Below are 22,165 nucleotides of genomic sequence, written 5' to 3'. Positions count from 1 at the left end.
GAAAATTGTCATTACCGCAACGTGTCCATGACTGGATTTGGGTTCTTTGACAAGGAAATATTTAGAATTAAAAAATCTAAAAAATAAAAAGCTTACAGTAAAGAAACATGTGGTATTTGGTGATCATTGGTAAATGTAGAGACAATAATAAGGAATATAAATGTGTCCAAGACAAATTTTCTCATCCTCTACAACAATTTTCAATCATTGTTTAAGCCCTAAAGGAACTAACATTTTCCAAAAAAAAAATTGTTGTAAGGGACATAATTGACTGTGACACTCAAAGTTGAAATTTTGTTTGTCATAGTACCTAGACAACTTTTTAGTTCTCATTACCAAAACATGAGTTTGTAAATGCATATATTTAATGTAATATCATGCTGCGGTAATGATAATTTTTGATAATGATAATCTAAAAAATTTAAATAATTATATAGGAAATAATTTTTTAATCCTCTAAAAATAATGGTTATAGTAACTTCAGACCTTAATCTTATATTTGCAAAAATTTGGCTTCAAGGGCTTTTTAAAAAAACACCTTCTAAATCTGGATTTCGTGAAAATCACCCAAACAGGTTGTATTCAGGTCCAAGCACTTACAAGGGAGACAAGTTTGAATGTGATCCACGGTCGTTTTGCACATCATTGTTCACCTAATCCATTTTAGAGGACAAGTGCACAAAGTCAACGTGGTGTTTAGTGGATTTTGTTAACCAATCAACGTGGCATATAGCGTATTCTGAGGCAGAGATTTAGCGGATTTGAAGCGAAGATAATTTGATGAACATATAATACATACTGAGTACGTTTGATGAATATCATTATCTCATTTTTGACAGAGGTGGCATAGCGGCTTTTGCATCGAGCTTTTTTATTTATTGTGCATATTTCTTAGGATTGTGAAATTTAAGCTCAAAATACCATATAGATAATTTAAAATATCATGTTAAAATTGCCACTTTGTCGGTGTGAGCAAAAATGTGCCATTTTGGGGGTGTCCTTTAAAATGCAAATGAGCTGATCTCTGCACTAAATGGCAGTGCTGTGGTTGGATAGTGCAGATTAAGGGGTGGTATTATCCCCTTCTGACATCACAAGGGGAGCCAAATTTCAATGACCAAATTTTTTACATGCTTGCAGAAAATGGTTCACCAAAAGTTACTGGGTTGATCTTGTTCACAATTTCTAGGTTGATAGAAGCACTGGGGACTGAATTATAGCACTTAAACATGAAAAAAGTCAGATATTCATGATATGTCCCCTTTAAGGAACAGAAATAACAATCAACCAATGTCGGTAATTAAAAAAATCCAAATATAAGCGGATAAATGGCCATTGCAATATATCGGTCTATCACTACTTTCAACTTCATACAGCACATGCACAGATCTATCCATTGTCGATCTAAAGTATATTACACAAAAAAATACAATACATTAAAAGCTGGCATCTTCCAGGACTTCCTAGTTTGCCAGGAAGCAAATCTATAATTAAAAAGAAACGTCTACAAATTTGCCCTTCAAGAAGAACCTTCAAGAAGAACTACTGAACCTGACAATATTTGTAAGGCTAGTGCCATCAAACCTATGTTTTATTTAATGCATTTTATAGCAAGAACACTTGACATCCACAAATAAAACTGAGAAAACCTACGAAATCTACAAGTTGACAAAAAACAACAAAGACTTTAGTGTAGAGGAATATAAACACAATGGACAGTGAACTGAAGGGTTTCGATCTTTCAGAAACACATCACTTCACCTCTAAAACTGCTTTGCTTCAGTTCATCAATAAAGCTATAAATCTCCTCCAGAAGACTCCAGAAGTTTCCCTCATTTCTCAGTTTCACACTACGAGCAAAACCGCTTGATGTTTCACTCAGACGCGACATTTAAATCCCTCCTGTGATGTCTGAGCACTGATTGGTGGATGCATTTGACTCTCATCCACACAGAAAGGGTTTTGAGAGAATCTGTTGCGGATGGAGTCTAGAGGATTTTGGGAAAAGGTTGAATGTTGTTGTTAATGTACAGTATGTGCTGTACAGGGTGTTTATTTGAAGGATGTAAGAGAAAAGAAGAGCCTTTGGGAGACTGTACAGGCTTGTTCTTCTAGGTTTGTTATTGCTCAGTGAGCTTGAGATTTTACCCATGGGCTGCACAGGTTTTAAAAAGTAAAACACTAAACTTGATTTCATTCAAGCATTTTCCTTTGCAAGAGGTATTTTGAGTAAGTTTAACATTGCAATGTTTCTAAAACATTATGGGGTGTTTGTGGTTTTAGTCTCTAAAATGTAATATTATTCAATCTCCTAAACAATAGACATTTTATCTCTGGGTCACTTTGTACGTTCACAACTTACTAATTTCCGCAAACACTTTATTCATGCAGACAGACTTTAGCACAGACATGTATAGACGCAAAGGGGAAGTTGTTTGTCTACTAAAGAGATTTCCTATAGTCTGTCTTAAGTGATCATTAAAGATTTTTCAACAACAACATCATCTGACCTCCATGTCCGTTCCCCAGTAGTTGGCAGAATAATGGAAATAATGAGTCAATGAAATCAAGCGAGAGACAGACATACTTCAGCACATCTGAAAATCTTCTTCAGACAGATCAATGTGCTTTTAGCAGAACACAGCACTGTGCTTTTTATAACCATAATGCTTTCAGACAGGCATCTGGAACAACATCTACACAAGATATTCATTCACACATTTATCTTTAAAATCCATAAAATCTAATTTATTGTACAATTTTGAGTGCCATAAACAGACACATACAACATTTTCCACCATCCTTCTGACCCTAATGGGGTGTACACACCAAAGGCGAAGCGTGTATTCGCATTGCGTTCCTCGCTCAGTATTACATGCTGGATATAAAGTTGAGTCAGACAAATTTTTAGCTTGAGTTACATTTTCAACTTTAAGGCGAATAGTGCGTGTTCGCGTCAACGCGCCACCCAATCGCATCATTTGCATCTTTGCATTGACTTTGTATGTAATCTATACATGTACACACCAAACACGAAGCATCACGTTCCTTGCTCAAAACGTTTTGTCCTATTAATAACAATAAATGACAATGGTTTTGATATCAGGTATTTTTGGATTGCAATTTAATTAAGAAACGTACATACAATGACAATGAAAATGTATACTTTCTTCTAAAAGAGACCATTTCTTTTTGTATTTCTAGATTTTTTTAGGTATTTCTATAATAAAATATTTTGGTGGGTGCTTTGATAGATTATACCTCTCTAACCGTGGGTTCACACTAGATGCGAGTTCAACGATTTACGCAAGTAGATTACATACAAAGTCAACGCAAAGATGCAATGAAACGCATCCTAGCGTGGGCCAATGCGAATGAAACGATATAAGCAGCGCATTTTCCAAAAAAACACTCGCTATTCGCCTCAAATGCGTCTGAGACAAAGTTAAATCCCGTGAGTAATCTAAAGCAAGTAACGCGATGCCCCGCATTTGGTGTGTACGTAGTATAACCGTGGGTTCACACCAGCCGCGCTTGAGGCGTCAAATTTTCAAAAAAATCTACCGCATCTAGTTTACCGCGTCTAGAACATTTTGAGTTTACTCGTTTCATTCGTGTGTGAAAGCCGCAGTGAAATTCTAGTCATCGAGACATTCACGTGGAAATTCGAGCGACCCCGCTCGCTTCCTGAAATCACGTCACTACTAGAGCAAGTTCCTGATTGCGCGGCAGACGCGCCTCGCTAAACGCCTCATTCGCGCCCCCAGACCTCCAGAACCGTGTCAACGCGTCTTTAAATTGACTTAACATTGAAATCACTCACACTTGACGCCTCTATCGCAGCTGGTCTGAAAGCGTGTTAGAAAGAAAGAGGGGAAGCAGCACGGTTGCATTTTCTGGTTGTTTTTAGATCCGAAATGTGAATCACTCATAAGTGGTTCACAAAATCAAAAGTTTGGGAACCCTTGGTCCAAATGACTCCATTAGATTAATACAGTATACCCTATGTCTTCTGATGTGAAATAAAAAACATGATATTTTACATACTTGGCCTCTAAATCTGTCAATGACCGCCTCTAGGAGTCCGTCCTCTTGACCTGGCTCAGGTGTTCTGATGATAAAGTCAACATCATGACCGAAATCCTTTCCCCTATAGATTTAAACACACACAGACAGATGTACAGTAAGGACATACATATAAAATGAGTGGATGTTTACTGCTATCTGACTGTCTCACTGTGAGAATCCAGTAAATCCTATGAGATTTACAATGACTCTATGAGTAATAGCATGGAGCCACACAGTTCATTTAATACTTTTGCCTTTTCTTATTACTTAAATAAGCTATTTGCCCCGGGTCATTAAACTCGACAGCGTTCACGCTGCCGTCAGGAGCTGTCAGGCCTGGTTTTATGACTTTCACGGCTGTGTCGAGGGATTATGAAAATGAGTCACTCTGAGAAACTTTGACACTTCATACTACAGACACCAACAGGCAGGTGCATTCTGGGAGCAAGGGTGTATTATTAGAGAATAATAAGGATAGTTTTAAAACAACTCTTACTCCAAAAAAAGACGAATTTGTAAAAAGACAAACAGACCATTTAATACACCTTGAGTCCTGTAGTGAGGTAAGTTTTCACAAGCTCATTTTAATTAACTGAATCAAGTGAATGAATCAATTTAACTGAACTGAACCAAATCGAATGAAACCAACTGTTTATTGATTTGAGAAGAATGACTTTGAAATGTGTAGAAATCTAAAATTGAAGTATAAATAAATCCTCAACAACAGATGTACTTAAAGGGATAGTTCACCCAAAAATGAAAATAATGTCATTAATGATTCACCCTCATGTCATTCCAAACCCGTAAGACCTCCGTTCATCTTCAGAACACAGTTTAGGCAAGGCAAGTTTAGTTTAAGATGTTTTAGATTTAGTCCGAGAGCTGTTGACCCTCCATTGAAAATCTATGTACGGTTTACAGACCCGTAAGAGAAGACAATGCTGAATAAAGTCGTAATTTTCGGACCAAAATGTATTTTCGACGCTTCAACACATTTTAACTGACCCACTGATGTCACATGGACTACTTTAATGAGGTTTTTATTACCTTTCTGGACATGGACAGTATACCGTACATAGGTTTTCAATGGAGGGTCAGAAACTGTCAACATCTTAAACTGTGTTCCGAAGATGAACGGAGGTCTTACGGGTTTGGAATGACATAAGGGTGAGTCATTAATAACATATTTTTCATTTTTGGTTGAACTATCCCTTTAAAGGGGCAGTTTCCCGGACAGGGTTTAGGCTATTCCAGGACTAATTTATTAGCATTATTTATATATCCAAGCATTATTTATATTAGGTTTTTACAAACATACCTTACAAAAAACACTACAGGTGTGCATCTCGATACAAAACAATGTCACCGATATATGTTAATAAGATTATTCAGGACAAGATGTTTTTAAATTAAATGGACACTCCACTTTTTGAAAATATGCTGACGAAAGACCGACGAAAAATTTAAAGTTGAGATTTTCTAGGCAGATAATCTATACTCTCATTCTGGCGTAATTATCAAGGACTTTGTTGCCATAACATGGCTGCAGGAGGCACAATGATATTAGGTAGTGCCCGAAAATAGTCCCCTGCTACTGAGAGATATAGGGGACTATTTTCGGATTCTGCGTAATATCAGATTATAATATCTTAGTACACGATGTAACTACAGAAGAGTCAAGTTTTAAATAGGAAAACTATCAAAATTTTTTGGTAATTTTTAGGCACCATGCTAATGGTCTAATCAGATTCAATTGATTATGCTAGGCTACACTGAAAAAAAAAATCCTTTCAATTTACATAATTTTAATGTGTACATCGGTCCCACATAATCCGATTGTGTTAAACCAACATAATTTTCCTCATTTAATTTTTATGTGTCAGACCAAAACATTTTAATTGTTTCAAGTAGTCTAATATAAATATGTTGACTCAAAGTGCTATTTCTCTTTACTATAACACATTTATTTTGTAATGTTTAAGTAATTTTATTATGTAAGGGGACTAGATTTTCATCTGTAATTCCAACATGCTTTTTTAATGCTTATATTATGGGATTATGTAACTCTAAAGCAATTTCATTATGTTTCTGGAACCAGAATAATCATCCATAATTATCCAAATGTTATTTATTTCTTTTTTAAATACAAAATACATTTGCATTGGCATAAAAAGCAAAGAGTTTTAAACTAAAGTTTAGTGATATTGAGGCAAACCACTGCTTTCAGATCATCAATTCATTTAAATCACTACACATTAATTCAACAACAGTCAATAACTATTACAACAATCAGCACATGCAGTACATACAAAGGGGCAATTTCCCAGACAGGTTGTAGATTAATCCATGACTAGGCCCTAGTTATATTAGGATATTTTTTACAAAAAAAGTTTACAAACAAACCTACCTTACAAAAACAACACTGGAGTACATCTTGAGACAAAACAATGGCACTGATATATGTCAAGATATGTCAGTGCAATATGTTTTCAAATTAAGGCATTGCAAAAGTCTGGGACTAGAAAAAGCCCCATCTGTAAAACTGACCCAAATGTTTAAAATAGTTACTATCACAGTAGATTTAGAAGAGCTAAAGCACAAACACTGCATTCCAAAGAGACATGCAAAACAGTAAGTACTATTATTTTTTAAATGGATTTACAAACTGGAAAATATCAATCCTTCAGAAAGTCAGAGCTACAGCATTTGTATAAACTGATAATCAAAGATTCAACAAAAACAAAATACGACAACCATTTCCAAAATCAACTCTGAGCAGCAAACGGTTAATGTTTTAATAAGAAAAAACACTTAAAACAGATAAATAAAAAGAACATAAATGAGCAGCACAGTCTTTCTGATCCTTTCACTGAAAGAAACTGTTCGTTAAAGTTACGCTCAATGCAGTTTCATTAAAATCTTTTGGATTTCTTCAAAAATAAAGCAGAGATCAGGATAGCTCAGGTTTAAGGCATACATCAGCTCAAACAACATGGCACGATGTTGCAACACCTTCATGCCTTCCAGGACTATACAAAGATCCTCTTCTTCATCACAAGAAGCATGTTGTTTGAGAGCACAAATCCCAACAGTGGTGTCTTCAAATGACCACACTGATGCTGACTTCATTCATGCCCTGTACAAAACAGACAAATGTAGTTAAAGAAACAGAAAAAAAAGTTACTGTTACAATAAAAGTGTCATTGGAAATTAGTACAATGCAAACAAATATAAATGTAAGTATACAGACCCATTTGCATTGCCACAGCATATTACAATTGGTTACAAATATATGGGTTACAAACCAAGGCAGCTGCACTGTCCACTGCTCCAGGTGTGTGTGTGCGCGTTTACTAGACTGGAATGAGTTAAATAAAGAGGCCACATTTCGAGTGTGTGCTACCATACCTGACAATCACAGCAAAAGTGAATAATCTCATTTTCTCACTGTCATGTTGTTATAAACCTGTATAAATTTCTTTGTTCTGATGAACACGAAGGAAGATATTTATTTTGAGAAATGTTTGCATCCAAACTGTTCATGAGCCCCATTCACTTCCATAGTATTATATTTCCCCACTATGGAAGTGAATGGGGCTTATGATTGGTTTGGGAACAAACATTCCTCAAAATATCTTCCTTAGTGTTCATCAGAACAAAGACATTTATAAAGGTTTGTAACAACATGATAGGGAGTAAGTGATGAGAATTTTTATTTTTAACTACCCCTTTAAATCTTCCCAGGTGTTTTAATGACCCGTGTGCCAAAAGATGTAACTAAAACATACTACATTTTCTGTACTTCCAACAATGTTTACACATTTTTATGTCTATGAATCTATATTACTTACTTCTGTCATTTGATCATTCATTGTTTGAAGTCTGTTTGCTAGCTGTCCTCCTTTCTTATAGAAGAGTTTCGTCAGGTTTTTGGATTGGAGGTCCAGGTGACACGCAGGAACATAAGACAGTAGTGATTCTTTTAAATTCAGCATTTATCTGAAAACAAATTAACCAACCATTGTATATTTGAGTACTGCGCGTCAAAGAATAATACATGTATATTAGTTACAAAAATAAGATTTAGCTCCTAACAGCAGTAAAACAGTGATAGGAATTACTTACCAATGCTTTTGAGTGTGTAGCGCATGCAAGGATGATGGACCTATAAGAGGAAATATTCAGAGGTGAAATCAACACACAACCTCAAATGATTAAGGTCACACATACACAGAGCAATAATGAAATAAGTATTATATCTGTCATAGGACGCAATGTTGGACAAAATGAATTCTTAAAACAAGGTGCTCTTCTGAAAACGTCAGCTTTGAGGCACGTCAAAGCAATTTTTTCAGTTAATATACCAGACGTCACGCGAGGCATTTAAAAAAAGCTTTTTCTAATAGAATCAAGTGTTGCTCGTGGCGTAGTGAAGTCACGAATAACTGACGCGGGTCTGTTCATCTGATTAAGCAGACAGTTTGTTTCATACGCAATGTCATTATTAATGTAGTCAATTGATATCATCTGGTAAATTACTTACATGGATAACGTTACCAGAATAACGTTTGGTTAGCGTTTTATTTGTCCTGAACCGTTTCCATAGAACAACTGAGTAAAAAGTGCCTCAAAAGTCAACTCAAATCTGTCAGTTTTCAACTCGGATAAAACTACCAAACGTGAAATAACGTTATACAGCTGACATTTTTAAAACGCTGTTTTTCTTTATGAGCCTTACACTTACTGACTGACTGTAACGTTAACTTACTCCACCAACATCCTCCAAACTCATTTTTACTACAAGTCATTGCAATGGCTACATATTGTAAAAAAAACTGTCTATCTAGTAAAGATGTATCACGTATAAAGTGAACATAAATAAATAATAGAACTTACTTTAATAACGTGGTGTCCGTCTGAGAGAGTTCTTCTGACTGACTGCTGCTGAGTCTTCATTTTGGCGCCCAAAACAAACGATGTTTATTCTTCTTTTATGGCGATTGACGTCCTTTTTATTGAGCGTTACTGCCACCTTCTGCTCAGGAGGTGGCATTTTGTGTGCAAACTCAATTTTATTGCTTTAAGTATTCAATTCAATCAATTTTAATCAATGTGAGAATAATGTGTTCATTTTACATTCAAACAAAACATTTTCATCCTAATCAATTAAATTATGTTTACACAAGGAATATAAATATTTTGTGTTGCATATACATGTTTATTTTATTTAAATTCAAAGACCCACCAATTCCATTTTTTTCAGTGTATGCTAAAAGTGGTACCCCCAGACCCGGAGAGCGGCTGAATGGATTTCAAAACAGTAAAAATCAAATGTTTAACTTTAGGGGAGCTGGAAAATGAGCATATTTTCAAAAAAAACAATTATTATAGGCTATTTCATAGCTTTTCGTCAAAGTAAATAGTTAGGCAATTTTGAACACAACTCATGACAAAACAAAGACATAAAGTAAAGAAAAATAGAAAGATAAAATAAATAAAAATATTTAAAATACATAACATGAATATAATTAACAAAAATGATTATTTTAAGACTTTATACTATACCCACAAAATTTGGTTACATTTTTGCCAAATTATCTTGAGAGATGTGATGATATTCCAATGTGTAAGCAAATTCAACAGTTATTATTACAAGCTGTTTGGTTTCATTTATTTCATTTAGTTTTGGGCTATGGTTCGTTGTCTATTAAATTTTCACTGACAGCTCAATTTTTGCCTTAGATGTCTGGGCTGTGTTTGGGCGGCTATTAGACGTCCTTTATACGCAAAACTGCTTGCTGGGAATGTTTAAACCCAACACAGGCAGACAAAATCATTTACTCTATACATCAGGCCAGGACCTCAGACTCTCAATCTCATAAATACACAGCAGCCTCAGTATATGTAGAGAAATACTTTAAGGTATATTACATATGACACATTTACTTCCTGAAGAGATAAATGGATCAGGTGGCACATTCATAGCAGCTGCAGCTCGAAACACTAAACTCTGAAAAACACACTTGAAAAACACGAATAAATTTATTGCCAGAGAAGTGTACAAATGTGAATTCCCCTGCTAAATAGAAAACACAAGCGTAGGCACGGACAAGAGGCTCTCAAAACAACCAGCCAAGCAAACACAACTTATAGACGACGCCAGCTCTGGACTATACAATTATTTAAAAAAGTTGTATTTTCTGAATTGTTGTGTTTAATGTGTCCTTTTTAAACTGCTCTGCAATAGTGAAAACTGCGAAAGCGATTTACAAATTAATGTTTATTAAATTAAACATCAGTAAGCCATCATACAGAAACTGAAATCAATGATATCAGATTAATTGACATTTTATATCCTCATACTGTAATGCAAAAGATTAAAACTTTTATTCTTTGGTCACACTGCCCGTCCTTCACATCTGACAGAATGACAGACTCCAGTCATTTATGATCAGACTCTTAAGGCCTGTTAACTGAGTGTACGTGTTCATTCACAGCCCAAGAACTGGCACAGTCTTAAGGAGAGAATATAAGAAACAGAGCTGAGGGAGAACCCAAACGTTTTACAGGATCACACAGGCAGTTTGTCATTGGTTTTTGATCTAGACTTTCACAAGTCGGGCCTCAGAGAACGCAGATAAATCTTCTTTAAACCCGCCTGTGTGTTGGACCGTACGCCGTGTTATTTCAGCCACCATGCACCTGCTTTGATGGAGATCTGTAAAAGGAACAGACGCAAAGCCGAGACATCCCAGGGAAAGATAAGGAGGAACAAACAAATCTGGGATCTTACAGAGCCAGACGCTACGTTTGATCTTACCTGATGCCGCCTTATATTCCTCTTGGGAAGTTTCTACTTACGAGCTCGGGAGAAGTAATTTGGATGTGATGTGAGTTAAACTGATTTCCATCAGAATAAAATTGATTCCTGACTAAATAGCTTTTTTTCTTTGTCTCTTTTCACTTTGAGACTACTAGGATTTTAGTGCTTGTGTAACTAAATTAAGAGCAGAAGATGAGCATTGAGCGTGTAATTGGTGCCAGAGAGAAGGATGGGAAATGAACTTTGGTCACACAGCCCTGTTTTCTCATAAACTGGCTAAATTAGTATTTTTCTGGCTTTATCATGGCTTTTCATCAGTATTAGAGATGTTAAAACATAACGATATCATTAACATTCACACTTACAATTTATATAAGATTTGGGAAAACCTGCACAATCGTTTTAAATGTGTTTAAAACATCCAAGAAAATGGGAGATGTAATTTACAAATCAAATCTAAATGATATATTCACAAATCCTTTTAGTCTCTGAATACATCAAACCAAATGAGCACTAACAGATAATAATTATATTTTGTATATAAAAATGCTTATATTTGTACAAATATTTTTATATTATATTGTAGCAAAGTAACATGTCGCCCATAGGTTTCTTAAAATAGTTTTTGAAGCCAATAGTAGCCGTTGCCTTGGCCGCGCATCACTGGCAGATATCCGAAAATGGGTAAAGAGACGGGACGTGGGTGAAGTTGAGGTGGCTGGTTGCTGAAACCACACCCACCTAGCCCGACTCTAAAAACAGCAGTTTCTGTTCAACCGTCACTCAAGTTGCCACACTCTTAATTATGCAGAACTTTAAGGCTTAATAAAAATTTATATTAATTTAATATAAAGATTTAAACATGGCGGTCTACGGGAATTGCCTCACTGTTGGAGCCAGCCTCTATAGCGGCCCGTCGATGAATTGCAGTTTAAAACACTTCGGTATTGGCTTCATCAGAGAAATCAAAAGGTTGCCCCTCGGTTAATACGTTCTTATGATATATTTAAAGGACAAGTTCGGTATTTTAGACTTAAAGCCCTGTTTTCAGATTGTTTATGGTGAAGGGTGATTCTCTGAATTGGGTGCCCTTTAAGTCCCCCAAACTTACTTCAAAGATTTTTAATTAAAGGAAATCACAAAATGCATTTTAACGCAATCAATTAATAGAACCAGGTGCCTTTGCATTATAATGCAACAAAAAATGCTTTTATTTTATTTTAAAGGTAGGGTAACACATTTTGAAAAATGCTAACGGTAGCCGCCTAGCAATGAAATCCCGATCCCACCCTCAAGTCAAATCGCCATCCAAAGTCACGCCTCTTTCCAAACACATGAACACGCACAGATCAGACGGTCACATCTCATGTCTCATTCACCAGTGAGAAAACTTTGCAATACAAAGTGAATAACACTTCCAAAATAACCAACATAAACAACTGGTTTACATCAGAATTAGTTTTAGCACACGTTCGATTGTGTAGACGTAGTAACTATATCGTTATGCTAATCCGGAAAACGAACACAAATTTCATAAGCAACACAACGTTTCATCAAAGTAGAATATCTGAATCCATCTCAATACAAACATATCGCGTACCTACCTTACCAAAATAAACAATGCAACGACCCTTTCAGACCCTTTGCCTCCTGCAGCTGTTTGCATCTCCCGGTAAAGCAGTAAAGTTACAGATGTTAATTTGGGTTTTTGCTCTTGCTCATCCAGGCAGTTTTTGCTGTTGTTGTTATAAAAGATGCATTTAGTTTTGTTGCTCCTGTGTAGGTTGTCAATTCAGCAGAAAAGTTTGGTGTTCTCGCTGTTTACAGACAGAGCGCACGTGAACGCGCCGATGACGTATGGTGTCTGCGTGGACTCGCTGCGCGGTGGGAATTCAAATTACGCTTATGTATGAGGGACATAAAAGGAAACGTCCGTTCGGACCGAAATCTATGATTTGTTGAACATTTTTTGGTCCTACGCCTTTCACAGATGACATAAATTTTTACAAATACATTTAAACAACTTAACACAGTGATTGCTATCAGAACGTGAGGAGACTTTTAACCAGCATAACTAAAAATGTTTCAGGATCAAATCTGTTACCCTACCTTTAATTTATAGATATGGGTTGCCGAAGTAGTAGACAACAAGCATACTTGCATGTCCCCACTAACCATCATTACATTTTCATTGAATATCAAACAAATAAAGACTGCAATTAATGCAAAATAGTTACTGCTAATTTAATCATACGTGGGTTTACTTTAACTAAAATATACATATGTATATAAAAATGCATTAATTATATATGAAATTGCAATATTTATACACGTCCTCCAGTTTGTTTTCAACCCCGTCACGCCATACTATTTACCCCCCTATAAAAATAACGGATCAATCCCTGTGGCATCACACCCAGAAAGTGATATCACACAAGTCTCTTGAAGAACATGCTGCAAAGAAAGGCAAGTGTCAGAATCTTTTCTTACATTTATTTCATGTTTTTCACTGTCAGATTAAGATTGTCAGGCTCAACATTTCAACTCTGTTGTATTACTAAATGATAGTAAACAACGGTTTAAGAAAAATTAAATAATAGTTTTGCAAAACATTAAACTTGTATGATTTCCTAAATGCCATGTGATGCTACTGTCTTAGTTAAGTACGGAGTTACAGCTACTGTTAGGCAAAAACGTCAACCTCGTCACATTCAACCCCGTCACATTTTTATTAGAACAGGGTTGAATCGTTGTGACGGGGTTGAAAATTTGACACTTTTTAGTAGAGTACTCAATTGTAGACTTGTTATATTGTTATGTGACCTGTTAGAAATAATCGATTATGGTATTTTATGTTCAATAAAACCAAATTGAAAGATCGATTGATGTTTTTGATCAATTAATCCTTAATGCTTTTGATACAATGTTAAATACTTATTAAAATGTTTGTTTGTTTTTGCCAACTTTAATAAAATACAATTTTATTGAATGTGATATCATTAATTTTACAGGTAAGAAATCCATGCTATATTAAATGATGATCATCACTTCAACCCTGTTATCATTTTCAACCCCGTTATGCTGAGTTCAACCCTGTTATTTGATAGTTTTTATTAATATTTTGGTGATAAAACGACAAATTAGGTCAAAGTTTGTTTTGCTGTGTGCAGAATTTACAGGACAGTCTGAAAAAATATGAAAGCCTGATTAAATTCTAATGTTAACGCATATTTTGTGATAAGATATGAAGACCAATGTTAGATACAGTTTTCATGACCTGATTTGGTATTCAAATGGTGAGCATTAAAAAAAAAATTCTACATGCAATAAATGATATCAAACAAGGGACATCTCATTGAAAAGCTTCTACAAGAATTTACTTGAAAATCTTTTTAAATCATATTTAAACAGGGTCCAAGTCCAAGTGGAAAAAAACACTCAATATTGATTAGAATTTCATGCCTGAGGTGGGAAAATGTATTTTCTTAAAGGTTTGACTAATCCACTATCACATGAAATGATCAAAAATATAACTATTTAAGGTATATATTTTAAAAAAAGTATGACCCAAAAGGCACCCAATTCAGAGAATCACCCTGAAATAGAACGGTTTTGACTGAAATTTTGACATTTGCGGCTGCCCTGAGAATTTTCCCATGATTGTGTTTCACCTCACACCTCTACAATGGGTTTAATGGTGCACTGGAAACGTTTGGAAAAATAGGTCCACAAGTTAACAACGAATGCTAAAACAGCTGTTGGAAAGCATCTTTTGCAGCGATTTTTGTGTGAGCATACCAGTGAACACCCCTGACCACTCGGTGAGTTTCACGTCTTTGTAAACGAAAGTTTAATGCATTTTAGGAAGGATTGTTCCAGTGCACCATTAAACCCATTGTAGAGGTGTGAGATGAAACACAAACACGCGAAAATTCTCAGGGCAGCCGCAAATGTCGAAATTTCAGTCAAAACCATTCTATTTCACCATAAACAATCTGAAAACAGAGCTTTAAGTCTAAAATACCGAACTTGTCCTTTAACCAGCATTATCTCTGGCTTACTTGAACACCCTAGTCACTATGCAATGCAAAAAACAACGGCGCGCTAGGCTCTTAAATAGTAATGGCGATACTAAGTTGTGGTTCCTAACGTTCGTCACTGGCATCGTTCTGTTATGTAATAGCGCTGATTGACAGGTGCGCTTTCCCCCTTTCAAACAGATAAAATTAGTTACTCCCTTAAGAAAATTAAACATGTGAAATTTATTCATGTTAAAATGTTTTTTGGCAGATAGATAACGATTTGTATTACCCTAGTTTTACTACAAATGCCAAGGTTATGGTTATTGTGGTAAGACCATAGTAAATTCGTGGTAACTGATGTTTTCATACAAATACAAAACTAAAAGACCATGTTAGTATAATTAAACAATAGTTAATTTGAAATACTGTTAAAGGTTGACTTTTCTGCGAAATGCCAGGATTAAAATAACTATACTGCACTCTAAAAAAAGATGTGACAAAAACAACACATTCTGTGTTAGTTTAAGGACAACACATTAAATTATTTTTAACACAACTTGTGTTGTCCCTTTCATTTATTTTAACACAAAATATGTTAAATGGCATGACACAAACTATGTGTAAAAAATTAACACATAATTTTTTAGAGTGTGGTAAAAATGTATAGCATACTTTATGTATAGACGGTTTCAGCAGTAACAACATAAACAAACGGCTTTCATGAAAATAATCTACTGAACTTCCGGTAAAATTAAATAAACAACGAGTAGATTATCTTAGTTCAAATCATTGCTAAAGCGTATTAAAAACTACACTTAGCTAACGTTAATGTGTAAAATGTGTACTATATAATGTATGCATTATCTGTATCTTAACTACATATCGGCTGCCAAACCTCCCATCAAAAAGTGGTAATCCATGATCGCCGTCTTCCGGCGTCTTTAGGGAACCAAAACGTGTTATTTTTAATGAGGTATTTGTTTGTTTCAGAGTTCAGTTTAGCAACTAGTCAAAGCATTAAACAAACAAAGTGTCTGTTGAATGGATTTGGATTTATGGTGAAACTGCTACATTTTGCATTTGCATGTTGCCAACTATTTTCAATGGAAAGTAGCTAAAGCTAAAGTCGCTAAATGTCGCTAGATTATGTCATTCATCATTAGCATAACAGTGACATCATCACGTCATATTTGCATTCTTACTATATTGGCTGTTTCACGTTTCTCTTTCTCTATGGACTGTCACAAATTAAATTTTTATACATGCCTAAAAAATTTTCCTCGTTCTTTTATCTGCTTCTGGTCTCATAAAACAAAATGTGTGTATGTTCATGTTTATATGTCCAAACAATCCAGTTTCAAAACATATGAGGATATACGCTGATAAATGATGGGATAGGTTGTTTTGTAGGTAGACATCAAAGCTCATTAACTCGTCAGTTATGGATGCAGAGAGATCTCAAAGTCTCCAAAAGTCTCCAACAATGGCAGAAAAAGTCGTTAGATATGTCGCTAGTCGCTTTTTTGAAAATAAGTTGCTAAAGGGGTCTAAAAAGTCGCAAAATCTAGCGACAAAGTTTCACAAGTTGCAAAACTGTGCATTTTCACGTCAATCTATGTTCATTTTGAAGACTAAACATGTGCAGTTTGCATGCAGTACAGCAAAATAGACTTAATAGGTGCAGAAACAAACCCACCACATCCAATTGCAAAGGACCGCATACACATGCTGTGTGAAAGCTGCATACACACAGCACACGTATGTATGTTTGAAACAGGCATAAAGATGACATGGTGACATAGTTAATCTTTTTTTTCCTTTTTTTGGCTAGTAAAAGTTCTGAATGGCCAGTAACTTAAAAATGTAGTGAAAAAGTGCATTTCAAACCCTAAATACAATGTAACTTTAAATAAAACCTAACAAGAGCATTTGTCTTATAAATGGATGTGGCTGTGTCTTCCCATCACAGAAGATCATGGGAAACGTCTGTTGCCTCATAAACCACGAGCTCAATAAACCCTATATCAACAAAGCTTTATTACTTTATCAGCAGTACAAAAATCCTAATTGTCAACAATAACAATGTTTTATGATCAAGCCTCGGTGAGCGTCTGCTGTGACAGACACACCTCTAGCCTCTGAGCTACAAGAAAATCCAGATTCCCACCGGTAATTACACCAGGGTGACGGCATCCGTGAGCATTCATCTCTTAAATCCGATCATTCCGACATGACTCGCAGGCAGCGTGAGTCGTCCTACAGCTCATAGCAACAGAGAGAGAAGTGAGAGAGTACACGGCGTCCCGGGGTCATTGGAGAAAAGCTTATTGAGTGGGTGAGCAATGTGACAATGTTCATTTAGAACTCAACAAGGCTTGCTAATGTGCTAAAGTTCACTGCTAGTGTGCATGTGGGATTGCCGCATTAGCACTCATTACTATCCTAAAAGCATACTGTGGTGCGATCTTTATGTATATACATATCGAGATATACACATACAGCACATACAGTACAGCATATACATACGGGGGGCAAAGATTGCTGTGAGGGTTAGGGAATAGAAAATATCATTAGCATACTATAAAACAATTAAGAAGGTCATTAAAAGTTCTTGTAATGATACTGTATGTACATGTGTGTGCACGCTCTCATGTGTTTAAAAGAACAGATCACTCATTAAAGAGAACCTGTTGTCTGATTCACATTTTTACATTTCCTTTGGTGTGTATTAGTACATGTTAACGATATGCAAAAGGAACAAACCCCAAAGTAAACGATGAGGCGAGTTATTGTCTCCAACCTAAATCTCTTTTTTTTTGGACTACAACAAACACACGGATTGTAAGGAACAGTTTACTTCCTGGGATTGGTGAAGACCGAATCTTTCAAACATGGTATGGAGCGTCACGTTTCTGGCTGACGTCAGAAGGTATTCAGGCCAATCACAATGTACAGATTAGCTGACAAATCAGGGAGACAGCGCTTTTTAAATCGATTGGTTTTGTACCAAATCAGTCTGTTTCAGGAAGAGAGGGAAATCTGGAGCTACAAAAATGAACAGTATGTGGAAAATAATGTATTTTTAACCATAAACCACGCAAACACATTGTATTATACCAAATACACAAAATAACGTTGTTTTTAGCAATGAAATAGGTGATGTATTGCTTTTTTACCAGTAAGATATCATTAACACATCAGTACCAACATACCAGTTAACTTGGTGGGAAAGCGGAAGTTACCTCTAAACTGCCGCATGGCAAGTTCAGTGTTGTATTTGTAAACTGAATTGAATTATCTCGCAATAGTAAGCCAGTACGGAACAAAGCATTCACATAACTTGTCTGGGTAATATACTAATGCCGCAATAGCTAGCCTGTCTGGAACCGAGCAGATATTAAATCACAACACTGTGTGACACTTGCATTACATGCAAACGGCCCCTACGCTAATAGGATTTTGTTTCTCTCTCCCTGTTTCGTCCTCGAACCCGAGGACATTGAGACAAACAGACCCAGTTCCGGCTGCCGTGGAGATCAACACACCACTGATCTACGACCACAGACACAACCTGTTTAATCTCCTTATCCGTTTACAAACTGTTTACATCCCATATAAAATATATTCTTGAAAAGTTGGATTTTGATGATGTGGATGATGATGATGCCGAAGGTAATGGCCTTTACTTTAAATAAGTAATGATGCTAACACTATACCCAGTTAAGCTAGCATTCTGTCTTGGCAGGAATTTAATGTAAACACAGACATCGGATATGAGGCGTATCTAAAGTATCTGTAATCTGGCAGGACAAAAAATCGGATATGGTCAAAAGATCGGATCTGTGCATTAAGATTTGAAGTGTATATGCAGCCTAAAACAGCTACAGTATCTTACCATGGACAATGAATTAATTTTCATTCCAGTGAATTATATAAAACTAGCATTTCAAACAGCAGTACATATACAAAACAAACTTACTGAAGTTCAATCATATGCACAAGTATAAAGTAAAGCTTAAAACTATTTATAACTTACCAGACATCTCATTTTTTGACATCAGACTGTAAAGCCCGGCTTTTAAAGCCCCATACATCTCTTAAAGAGCTTAAAGCTGTAATACCACATTTAAACCCATCTGACTTGCTTTACTTTTAGAGATGCCTGACTAAAATAAACAAGATTAAAAAACAGACATGTACATACAGCATCTGTAGCAGAGTCACATTATGGAACTTGGCCAAACATTTAGGAGCAGTTTCTCGTACAGGGTATAGATGAATCCAGGACTAGGCCTTAGTTATTTTAGGACATTAGGTAGTAGACATTACAAAAACAATACTGGTGTACAACTTCAGACAAAAACAATGGCATGGATATGTTAAGATATGTCAGTGCAAGATGTTTAAAATTAATGATGCTCATGCATTTTAGTCTGGGACTAAGATAAGCCCTGTCCTGGAAACCGCCCCATAAACAGATAAGAGTGATTTTTCTTAAACAGAAACCTATTAGTATTAGTGCTGTTTGCTAAGACAAGCATTACTATTGTTACACAAAGTATTACATATAACAATAAAAGTATTAAAGGGGACATATCATGAAAATCTGACTTTTTCCATGTTTAAGTGCTATAATTTGGTCCCCAGTGCTTCTATCAACCTAGAAAATGTGAAAAAGATCAACCCAGTAACTTAGTTTTGGTAAACCATTCTCTGCAAGCATGTGAAAAAATAGGTAATTGAAATTTGGCTTCCCTTGTGATGTCAGAAGGAGATAATACGAGTTCTTAATCTGCACTATTCAACCACAGCACTGCATTTAGTGCAGAGATCAGCTCATTAAAACGCCACATTTTTGCTCATACCTACAAAGTGGCAATTTTAACATGCTATAATAAATTATCTATATGATATTTTGAGCTAAAACTTCACATATGTACTCTGGGAACACCAAAGATTTATTTTACATCTTAAAAAAGTCTTGTGAAATGTCCCCTTTACACTTTACACTCATCTATACATCATTGGTGATGCTACATACATGAATGATCCTCAAACAGCAGATTCACATGTGATGTGTGTGAAAGCTTTCTTAAACACCTCACTGTTAGAAATAAACTGTAAGATGATATTTTCCTGCTTAATTCATCAGAGTGTCTCAAACTCAAACTCAAGCTTTCAGCTTTTCTTTTCATTTCTAATGAGCTATGCTGAAACGCTCTGCCAGACTAAGCACATCTTTCTTTAGCCGAGAGTGAAACGACCGTATTGAGAATCTCCTCATCTGCGTTTCGCTGAGCTGGCAATATTCGCCCGACTTCATTCTGATAGCAGCTGAGGAAAGATAAACTGTCAGTATAAATTCACTTTTGCTCAAACAGAAGAGAGCCCTTATTTAAACATTCATTCTGGAGGATCATTTTGGACAAACCTTCCAAAATATTACAGTAAAGTGGCTTCTGTTATCAGAACATTCAAAGGCTCAGTGGTCATTTGTACATTCAGCCAATCAGCCGCAGTCACTTAGAGATGACAAATGATGACATCAGTCTCATTAATCTCAGGCGCAACTCATCTGAATGAAACATACAACCGCGATAATACAAAGACTTGATTAATGGCCTTTACAGTGAGCATCTGGAACTTTTGACAATCAGAAAAATGTCACAATGCTTTTTTTAACACAACATCCATAATTTTATCATTTCAAACCTTACAAATGTCTTTTTGTGAAATGTTTCACTGGAAAAGTGGTTCCTATTTTGTAAGCAACCCTATCGCAGACTTAAGGGCGATTTATAGTCGTGCGTAGGTCCTACAGCGTGGCCGCAACGGCGTAGGTTCCGCGTCGGTTTTCATTTATACTTTTGCGTCGCCGTCCGTGTCGACGTGCAAACACACCCGCAGACCGCTGGTAGGCAGTAATCACGCTTGTAACCACAGTAGCAGCAGAAGTCGTCACAGAAGAAGAAGCTAAGCAAGTTAACCCACAAACGAAGAAGAAACAGCAACTTGTTGTGTATAATTTGAGAAGACCAGCAATGATTGAAGTAAATAAACAGCAACTTTTGATGCAGTTTGAGTTAAATCACTCCTCAACTTGGCTAATCTTTGTTTTCACCGTCACAAATGGAAATACCTATGACGCAGTTTTTTTTACCTGACGGGAGGGGTTCTGGTGGACCAATCACAGCACTTGCGATCCGCGTAGATCTGACGCGCTGTTAAAAATTTTGTGAGGTGCGCGTCAGGCTACGCAGAGCTACGCACAGGCTACGGATAGCCTACGCCGTAGCTACGGTGTAGAACCTACGCACGACTATAAATCGCCCTTTAAGCTGCACACACACACAAGCAACTAGAAACGGTCGAGCGACGCATTCTCATTCATTTCAATGGAAGCTTACAGATTAGAAACATGTCCAGCTGTGTGACAAATTTGAGGACAGTTCAACTTTATACAAATGAAAAGCAACTTTCGCAAGCAACAACCAATGAGAGTAATCCTACATTCACATAATAAGCAACTTTGATGCTGTGTTTTGCCTTTCTCTTTAATGAGGTCATTCTAAAGGGACGGGTATAGATTTTTCCACGTCGGTGTATGGCTCGTGCGCGTTGCTTTCCAAGTATACTTATCGCAGCTACACGCGGATGGCTGCGTTCGACATATACGCAATAAAAATTCTTTCTTATTCAAATTATTACTCTACCAGGCCGTCAGGGCAGCACTGATTCGCAACATTTACAGTACATTAAAAAAATTAAGATAGATGAAGAAAAATAGCGGATCCACCATTGCAAACAAAGTTTAGAACAAACAACAAGAAAACAAAGAACAGAAATCAAATATCCTAGTGACAATAAAGCTTGCTGTTCTTGGAAGAAGTGAAAATAAAAGAAGAAAAGACGATGGTGTGTGCGCAAACGCTGTCTATTGCCTTTGTGTAATTGTTTGTAGTGTAGTGTCCTGTCTCAACATTTTAACGCGCATGCGCTGTCGTACGCGGACCGAAAATGACGTCATGCGGATGGCGCACATATGTGGAAGGCCAGAGTATACCTTCAGCTTAAAGGCGGAGTCCACGATGTTTGAAAGCCAATGTTGATATTTGAAATCACCTAAACAAACATGTCCCTACCCCAATAGAATCTGGACCTTCTGTTGATAGACCCGCCCCACACATACGCAACCCAGGCAACGATGACGGTTAGTAGACACGCTCCTTACTGCTGATTGGCTATAAGTGTG

General features: G+C 36.3%; 1 protein-coding gene and 1 long non-coding RNA gene across 2 annotated transcripts in view; both read right to left on the bottom strand.

The window, feature by feature from the left end:
• Positions 1–22,165, bottom strand: part of dntt (deoxynucleotidyltransferase, terminal) — a 141,496-nt gene that overhangs the window by 62,081 nt on the left and 57,250 nt on the right. Inside the window, exon 8 of the mRNA XM_065296264.1 lies at positions 4,048–4,150. Coding sequence (XP_065152336.1) covers positions 4,048–4,150 — 103 coding nt within the window. The remainder of the gene's footprint in view (positions 1–4,047; positions 4,151–22,165) is intronic.
• Positions 5,897–9,298, bottom strand: LOC135786732 (uncharacterized). The gene is made up of 4 exons (XR_010546987.2): positions 8,965–9,298; positions 8,194–8,233; positions 7,920–8,067; positions 5,897–7,204 (listed from the first exon to the last, which is right to left on the bottom strand). It is a non-coding gene; the product is annotated as an uncharacterized lncRNA (long non-coding RNA).

This window comes from Paramisgurnus dabryanus, chromosome 20 (genome assembly GCF_030506205.2).
Source record: "Paramisgurnus dabryanus chromosome 20, PD_genome_1.1, whole genome shotgun sequence".
Lineage (NCBI taxonomy): Eukaryota > Metazoa > Chordata > Actinopteri > Cypriniformes > Cobitidae > Paramisgurnus > Paramisgurnus dabryanus.
The sequence above is the reverse complement of the archived record's forward strand: the minus strand, read 5'-3'. Positions and strand labels throughout refer to the sequence as shown.